Source organism: Salvelinus alpinus, chromosome 13 (assembly GCF_045679555.1).
Source record: "Salvelinus alpinus chromosome 13, SLU_Salpinus.1, whole genome shotgun sequence".
NCBI lineage: Eukaryota > Metazoa > Chordata > Actinopteri > Salmoniformes > Salmonidae > Salvelinus > Salvelinus alpinus.
The window spans coordinates 9,123,008-9,131,936 of NC_092098.1; the positions used below are offsets into that span (position 1 = coordinate 9,123,008).

Below are 8,929 nucleotides of genomic sequence, written 5' to 3' on the forward strand. Positions count from 1 at the left end.
CGTGCGTGCCTGTGTGTATGCGTGCGTGCGTGTCCAACCTCGATCGCTGGAGCCTATCCAGGGTTTCCGTGGTGACCACACAACACAGCGAGACAATCAGAGGCAGGCCCACGCAGTGCGGCGAGAGGACATTAACACAGGAACCACGGGTCAGGGGGCAGAGGAAGGGAGGGGGGAGAGGAAGGTGGCGGGAGGGGGACAGAGGCAGGGAGGGGGGAAAAGGGAGAGGGTGGTGGAGGCAGAGGGGCAGAGCTACAGGGAAAGGAGGGAGGGAGAAAAACAACAAAAGAAAAGTAAAACCTTTAAAGATAGTTTGGGCCTGTCTCTTTCATGCCTCACCGCTAACAAGTGTTTGCTTTAAAGCTTCTTTGGCCATAGAACTGACTGCCTCTCCTGGGCTGCACACACACCCTCTACACTAAACACAGACCCTCAGTGTCTGAATCGAATGTGGTGGGGTTAGTCGGGTGGGTGGATGCGTGACTGAGTCGGTGAGCATGAGGGTGTGTGTATTTGTGTGAATGTGCTTGTCTGTACGTGTGTGAGTATAGTGGGTATCAGAAGTGTTCACCCCCCCATGGATTTTCTTTCTTCACATTTTGTTGCGTTACGAAGTGGGATTGAAATTGATTTCATTTACGTTTTTATCACTGATCTACACAAAATACTCCATCATGTCAAAATGGGAAGAATTATACATTTTTTTTCAAATGAATTAAAAATGAAATAAGTAAAATATAGTCATTGCATAAAGGAAGTATTCACCCCTTTTTGTTTAGGCAAGCCTAAATCAGTTCAGGAGTCTAATTTGTCTTATAAAATCACGTAAGTTACATGAACTCACTCTGTGTGAAATAATAGGGGTTGACATCATTTCATTGACTACCTCTTCCTCTGTCCCCCGTGCATACAACATATGTACGGTCCCTCAGTCAAGTATTGCATTTTAAGCACAGATTTAACTACAAAGACCAGGGTGCTTTTTAAAAGCCTCATAAAAGAAGGGCCGTTATTGGTAGAAATACCAAATCAGATTTTGAATATATCTTTTAGTAACGATGCTGTGGATGATGTACAGTCGTGGCCAAAAGTTTTGAGAATGACACATATTAATTTCCACAAAGTTTGCTGCTTCAGTGTCTTTAGGTCTTTTTGTCAGATGTTACTATGGAATACTGAAGTATAATTACAAGCATTTCATAAGTGTCAAAGGCTTTTATTGACAATTACATGAAGATGATGCAAAGAGTCAATATTTGCAGTGTTGACCCTTCTTTTTCAAGACCTCTGCAATCCGCCCTGGCATGCTGTCAATTAACTTCTGGGTCACATCCTGAATGATGGCAGCTCATTCTTGCATAATCAATGCTTGGAGTTTGTCAGAATTTGTGGGTTTTTGTTTGTCCACCCGCCTCTTGAGGATTGACCACAAATTAAGGTCTGGGGAGTTTCCTGGCCATGGACCCAAAATATTGATGTTTTGTTCCCCTAGCCACTTAGTTATCACTTTTGCCTTATGGCAAGGTGCTCCATCATGCTGTAAAAGGCATTGTTCGTCACCAAACTGTTCCTGGATGGTTGGGAGAAGTTGCTCTCGGAGGATGTGTTGGTACCATTCTTTATTCATGGCTGTGTTCTTAGGCAAAATTGTGAGTGAGCCCACTCCATTGGCTGAGAAGCAACCCCACACATGAATGGTTTCAGGATGCTTTACTGTTGGCATGACACAGGACTGATGGTAGCGCTCACCTTGTCTTCTCCGGAAAATCTTTTTTTCCGGATGCCCCAAACAATCGGAAAGGGGATTCATCAGAGAAAATGGCTTTACCCCAGTCCTCAGCAGTCCAATCCCTGTACCTTTTGCAGAATATCAGCCTGTCCCTGATGTTTTTCCTGGAGAGAAGTGGCTTCTTTGCTGCCCTTCTTGACACCAGGCCATCCTCCAAAAGTCTTCGCCTCACTGTGCGTGCAGATCCACTCACACCTGCCTGCTGCCATTCCTGAGCAAGCTCTGTACTGGTGGTGCCCCGATCCCACAGCTGAATCAACTTTAGGAGACTGTCCTGGCGCTTGCTGGACTTTCTTGGGCGCCCTGAAGCCTTCTTCACAACAATTGAGCCGCTTTCCTTGAAGTTCTTGATGATCCGATAAATGGATGATTTCGGTGCAATCTTACTGGCAGCAATATCCTTGCCTGTGAAGCCCTTTTTGTGCAAAGCAATGATGACGGCACGGGTTTCCTTGCAGGTAACCATGGTTGACGGGAAGAACAATGATTCCAAGCACCACACTCCTTTTGAAGCTTCCAGTCTGTTATTCGAACTCAATCAGCATGACAGAGTGATCTCCAGCCTTGTCCACGTCAACACTCACACCGGTGTTAATGAGAGAATCACTGACATGATGTCAGCTGGTCCTTTTGTGGCAGGGCTGAAATGCAGTGGAAATGTTTTTGGGGGATTCAGTTCATTTGCATGGCAAAGAGGGACTTTGCAATTAATTGCAATTCATCTGATCACTCTTCATAACATTCTGGAGTATATGCAAATTGCCATCATACAAACTGAGGCAGCAGACTTTGTGAAAATTAATATTTGTGTCATTTTCAAAACTTTTGGCTACGACTGTATTAAACCACCCAGACACAACAAAGATAAAGTTGTCCTTCTGAACTGAGCTGCAGGACAGGAAGGAAACTGCTCAAGGATGTCACCATGAGGCCATTAGTGATTTTTAAAACAGCTACAGAGTTCAATGGCTGTAATGAGATAACTGAAGATGCATCAACATTGTAGTGACCCACAATAATTACCTAAAATGAGTAATAAAAATTATAATATTAATACAAATATTCCAAAACATTCATCCTGTATGCAAAAGGCACTAAAGTAATTCAGTAAAAAAGAAAGACAACAGAATATACTTTTTGGCCTAAGTGCAAAGCCTTATGTTTGGGGCAAATCCAACACAACACATGACTGAATGAATGCCTCCTTATTTTCAAGCATGGCGGTGGCTGCATCATGTTATGTGTATGCTTGACAGCGGCAAAGACTGGGGAGTATTTCAGGATTTAAAAAAAACTGGTTGGAGCTAAGCACAGGCATAATCCTAGCGGAAAACCTGGTTCAGTCTGCTTTCCATCAGACACTGCGAGATTAATTTACCTTTCAGCAGGACAATAACCTACAACACAAGGCCAATTTGCTTTCCATTAAGAGAGTGAAAGTTCCTGAGTGGCCAAGTTACAGTTTTGACTTAAATGTCCTTGAAAATCTATGGCAGGACTTGAAAATTGCTGTCTAGCCATGATCCTCAACACCTTGAAAGAACTTGGCGTGCAAAGCTCTAAAACTAACCCAAGAAGACTCACAGCTGTAATCGCTGCCAAAGGTGTTTCCGACATGTATTGACTCGGGGTACTTATCTAATCAAAGTATATTAGTGTTTAATTTTTAATGAATCAAAAAATATATTTTTTTTTCTTCCACTTTCTTATTACAGAGTATTTTGTGTAGGTCGTTGAGAGAAAATGACAATTGAAATCAATTTGAATCCCACTTTAACGTGATAAAAAGTTAAGAAATCCAAGGGTGTGTGTGTGTGTGCTCACACATCTGTGTCCCCCGGGGACGGCGCTATAAATACTCGGCTCCTCAAGCCTTCTGGTGTCTGAACAGCGTCTGTCTGCTCTCCATCGCTGTCCCCGTGGCCCTCCTCTGCTCCTCCGCTCCCATCCCTCAATTATACCCCCTCCCAAACGTCGTGCCTCTCTGTCTCACACGCACATGCACACATGCACACACACCAACTACACCCAGCTGTGTTCCCTGCTCCTCTTCCTATGAAGATGATCTCCAGTCTGGCATACTACAGCCTAGGACGGAAGAGTTCGGGAGGGTAGAGGAAGAAGGAAAGGGCGAGCAGGAGAAAGGGGGAAAACACAGAAAGAGGAGATGGGATCAGGGAGAATGTTCCGTGATGGCCGTAAGGCTCACAGACTTCTTTTTATTGGCATTCCCAGTTACGGGGATGCGTGACAACAGACCAAGACATAGCAACCATAGTGCACTTCAGCTCCGTTCGTTGATGCAAAAGGCACCTCTAACCATTCATCTAATGTCTGCCTCTGTCTCTCTCCCAGATATCCGCGTGATGGCAGCCTATCGCAGGGCCATGTCTGAGGATGTGGTGTCTGAGGGGGGCGGAGACACCTGTTCACGGAGTGGTCGGGTGGCTCAGCTCATGAAGAACTTCTGTGTGAAGAGCCCCACGCCCCCTGCACAGATCCCTCCTCCCCGCGGCAGCAAACCCCCCATCCCCACCAAACCCAACCACCTGCACCTGGTTGCCAGCCCCTCACTCAGGTAATCCACAGGACCTGACCACCAGGGCCACCCGCTGTCCTCCACCACACCCCACCCAGGCCCCACTGAACACTGCTGGGCAGCCAGCCTGGGGGTCTCGGCAACTGGGGACAAGGACGCAAGGAGGCAGGCCACAAGGCTCTCAGGAACACAGCCAAACCTTTGACTCCATTGCTGTTACTCCAAAAGCAAAGCAATGAGAGTAGAGCTTTTGCCATTTTTACCTGTGTGCCATGTTTTAATACTTAGTTTTATTTAGTATTTTAAATTGTACAGTACTGTAAATTCTCTCTGTGGGGAAAAGGTGAACCAAAAGCGTTGATTCTAGAACAGCGTCTTCCTTTTTTTTTGTTTCCTGCTTTTTTCATATTCAATGTATTATTGACCGTATCATACCATGTATTCTTCACCTGTCGATATACTTTAAAAAAAATAATCTTGTCATGTACAAATACCACTTTATTGTTACATTTGGCGCACAATACGTTCACAAAGCTTTGTGCAATGTTATCAAGGTCATAAACCTGTTCTTGAGATTGCAACAAATCATGACAAATGTCAACTTGAATGACGCAGTACATTCCGTGTGCTAACAAATGACAGAGCCAAATTGATCGTACACGCCTGTCATGACCAAGGAGATGGGTAGAGTACAGTATGGCTGGACAGACGGGTAAAACCGGATGAGTGATGGGAGGTGTTTCCTCCTTAATGTACGGCGCTCGTCACCGGGAGTAGCACCGTCAGCTTGTTTACTGTCACATCTCCCCTGACTGCCACCTGGCCGAACAAGCACCTTGCGCTATCTACCTGAGATTGACCAATGACAGTGCCAAACGCCTCTGCTCTGTGTCCCAGTGGACCGAACACTGGCAAGCCACACGGTCCGTGCCAAATAATACTTGTTAGCTGTGGTTAACCTGTCTGTTATTTTTCTGAATCTCACTTTTGATTGGTTGCACTCTGTTTGTTTTTTTTACTGTTTTTTTTACTATGTTAATTCGGAGAGCGAGAGTGATGGTCTGGGTGTAACGAGTGTGTGTTGCCCCACACAAGGTGTGTGTTGAACTATGTGTGTGATGTCAGGCCTGTGTGGCGCAACCACAGTGGAACAATAAAATCATTTGACCCCTCCAAGCACTAGTGATGTGAGTTTTCCAAGAGGCAAGGCACACACCGTGTGTGTGTGCCTTCTGCATGATTCTCTCTCTCTATCCACTTTATATCCAGGATTTTTTTTGCGGCACAGAAATGTACACCCGGTAAACTTTGGTTCCTTTTAGATTCCATGAGTGAAATTCAGAGTGAAAGTAGAGGGAAAAAACTCCCTATAGGCTTCCCCTCCCAGATCCCTATTTGGGTAGTTAATATAAAACATAAATTCCCTCATTTAACCTCTCTTGGCTGCCCCCTGCTTGCCAGTCAAAGCAAAGCATTATACCTCTGAGGAGACGCAGTGCCAGCCCGCGAGGAAACGAGGGAGTGTGTGCGAGAGAGGGAGAACGACAGAGAGCGAGAGAGAGTTATTTCACTTTTTTTGTTTATCCATTTCACTTGCTTTGGTAATGTAAACATATGATTCCCATGCCAATAAAGCCCATTGAATTGAGTGAGTGAAGCAGTTCTGGTCAGCCCTAAAACACAGTCTGACAGGCTATGGATACATTTCAGATGACACGACAGAAGCCATTTAGCACCCTGTTGATCATAACTTTCAAGTTAGTTTCCCGAAACCACAAACAATCCTATCTATCTAACATTGTATTCAACAAAGTCACATTCGTGCATGAGTGTTTTTTAAATAATTGACTTCAGTTTTGCAGCAACGTAAACAAACAATGGCGTGTAACCTCGGGGTAGTAAACATGCCCTCTTCTGATCAACATGTGTTTGATTAGACTCATACAGACAGAGTGGAGGTAGTTCTATTGTTTGGGAGGACAAGGAGGAGTGGTGTTGATTTTGACGTGGTGGCAGCAGGAGGGCCCTGTGATGTCATGGAGGGTTTTATCACAACGCAGTCGGGGGGGGGGGGGGGGGGGTGAGACGCTTTGGAAGTCAACACATCAGCATTGTGGAGGATTTCCACACATCCCGCCACACACGCACAGACACACGCTCGCACACCAAAACACACTCGTGCTTACACGGACACTCGCACTGAAACGCACTCGCAACCCACACGAACACTCGTACTGACACACAGCCATGCGTGCAGACACTCACACACAGAGAGAGACACACAGTGATACACGAGACTGTGAGACAGCGCCTCGCTAGACCTCTCTCTCCCTGTGAGCCCAACAATGGCTACGGCTGTTCTCTGACGCACAGAGACGTCGCTGAGCAGTTTCCAGGCGAGTGCTGGAGGCCCTTGGTACCCCCCCCCCACACACACACACACACACTACTCCTCCTCCAAAGAGCCTGGCCACCGGCACCATTGGGGCCCTCTGATGAGAGGTAAAAAAGGGTCCGTTGTTGTTGCGGAGCAGGGGAGATGGACGCCTCTGTTTTTCTCCTTCTCTCTGCCTCTATCTCCTGACGCCCACGGAAGGGGAAGTAAGGAACTAAAGCCAAGCAGAGCCGAGGAAGAAAAGCACTGCGTTATGAGGCGTTCCACTGGCCCCCCACCACCCCTCTCTCCCTCCACCAGCCCCATCCCCCCCAGCCTGGAGGAGTGGAGCAGAGAGAGAGGAGAGAGGAGGGTGGGGGCCAAGGCCATGTGATACGGAGAGCATGCGGGCACGGCTTCACCCCCAGGCAGAGCGAGCGGGGGCCTGCTGTGTCTCTCCTGCATGATTAATCTGGCTGAGGGGCAGGAGGACTGCCACAGCCCTGCCTGTGTGGTTAACTCCCTGCTCACCACGTCCTCACCATGTCCTCACATGCTCACACTAGCACACACTCCGAGATGTACACCTAAACGCACACACCTCTGTGGAAGACTGTAAAATACGGTCGGCGGGAGACAGTGGATTCACCTGCATAGAGAGCTCGGATTCAGCCTCTCCGAGGTCCTACTATACTGTCGCTGTACTTTGCTTTAGCCAGCCTCCCAAAGTCACGAACAGAGCAATATACTGTATATCCACTGCCACTGTTATTTCTACCTACGGACAGGGTTCCCAGGCATGGCTACAGACATGAATAAAGAAGCTTTAAAAAGCCAACCTGTGGGAATGTCCACTGGACATGTGCTAGTTTCATGACATGATGAGGGACCATGTGATTAGCCCCCAGGTCTGTGACCGTCGTCTCATGTGACCGTCATCTCATGTGACCACCCTTAGTCATGTGACCACCCTTAGTCATGTGACCATCATCTCCTTTGTCTCCGAGGCAACTTTGTGCCCGGTGTTTAATTATTTTTTACGTCTAGTTCACCCGAGGCAGACAGAGAGATTTGTCATACTCCTCCTTGTCTCTCAGACAAGGGGCACCAGTTATGTCATGCTCACAAATCACCATGACGGATACTCAGCACCTTCGGCATCGCCGCGTTGTTTTAAAAAGTTACTCAGATATTCGCACCAACTTGACGTGACACATAGACGCAATACAAATATTAACATATCCTTTCAAACGGTGTCTTATATTTGGCCACTGGTCCGTTCTGGCGCTGTCCGGGCCTAGTGTTAGGTGTTTTCAGGTTGGTGTAGAGGCCTAGCACAGCACGAGGCCAGTGACCATGCAGCCAGGCAGGCATAGGGTTAACCTCCTGCAGTCCGCTTCGCATTGACTGGAAAGGAATGAAGTGTCAAGCGTGTTCTCACCGCAGCGAGACGGTCGAAACCCTGCCTCCTCCCCTCCAGCCGTCCCTCCACCCTCCTCCTCCTCCTCCTCCTCACCCCCCGCCCGCCTGCCCGCCCCCAGCAACCTCCCACAGCCGTGACCAAATTATTTTCTAGCCTCCTGAGATTCGCCTCGCCAGACAAAAATCTGCAGCGCAGCCCTGATTCAGTGCACAAACACGCAACCTCCCTCGTCTCTCAACGCCTCTCTGCCGCCACTTTGAAGAAAATAGGCCTTTTTTTTTTTACAGGGCCTCCACTAGGATGGCTCTGTCTGTTTACACTCGACAGATTTAAATGCTCCCAAAAACAGCACCCACAAAACAACTCTGCCTCCTCTCTCACAAGGTCCAGTCTCTCTCTCGCCTCTCTCACTCCATGTTTTTATGGCTGTTTTAGGGTACCATGATTTTAGAATGTTGTGTCAAAAAGTTGGTAATGACACAGTTAGTGTTTCGATCTAAAAAGTGCCCGAGTGTAAAGGGCGAATGAGAGTACGAGAGCGAGAAAGGGAAACCAAGACAGAGTGAGGATGACACCCTGTGATTGAGGGGAGAAGAGAGCAGGGGGGAGAGAAAATAAGCCTCTCCAGTGGGTAGGACACACAGCCCTGCCAAACTGCTTTTAAAAAAAAAGCCCTCTGTTTTATTTATAGTGCGGTGTATCCATGGCAACCGGAGAGGTCAGGCAAGCTGGGTCTGCGCTTCACCCTGCTCTGGGGATTAGGATTTCACAGAGGTTCTCAGATGTGCGGAAGGTGGGCAAGAG

The 8,929-nt window shown here is 47.5% G+C and overlaps 1 protein-coding gene across 1 annotated transcript in view; it reads left to right on the forward strand.

The window, feature by feature from the left end:
* LOC139536943 (proteoglycan 4-like) overlaps nucleotides 1–5,504 on the forward strand; it is a 31,825-nt gene extending 26,321 nt beyond the window's left edge. The window contains exon 8 of the mRNA XM_071337684.1: nucleotides 4,145–5,504. Coding sequence (XP_071193785.1) covers nucleotides 4,145–4,371 — 227 coding nt within the window. The 3' untranslated portion in view covers nucleotides 4,372–5,504. The remainder of the gene's footprint in view (nucleotides 1–4,144) is intronic.
* The last annotated feature ends 3,425 nt before the right edge of the window (nucleotides 5,505–8,929 follow it).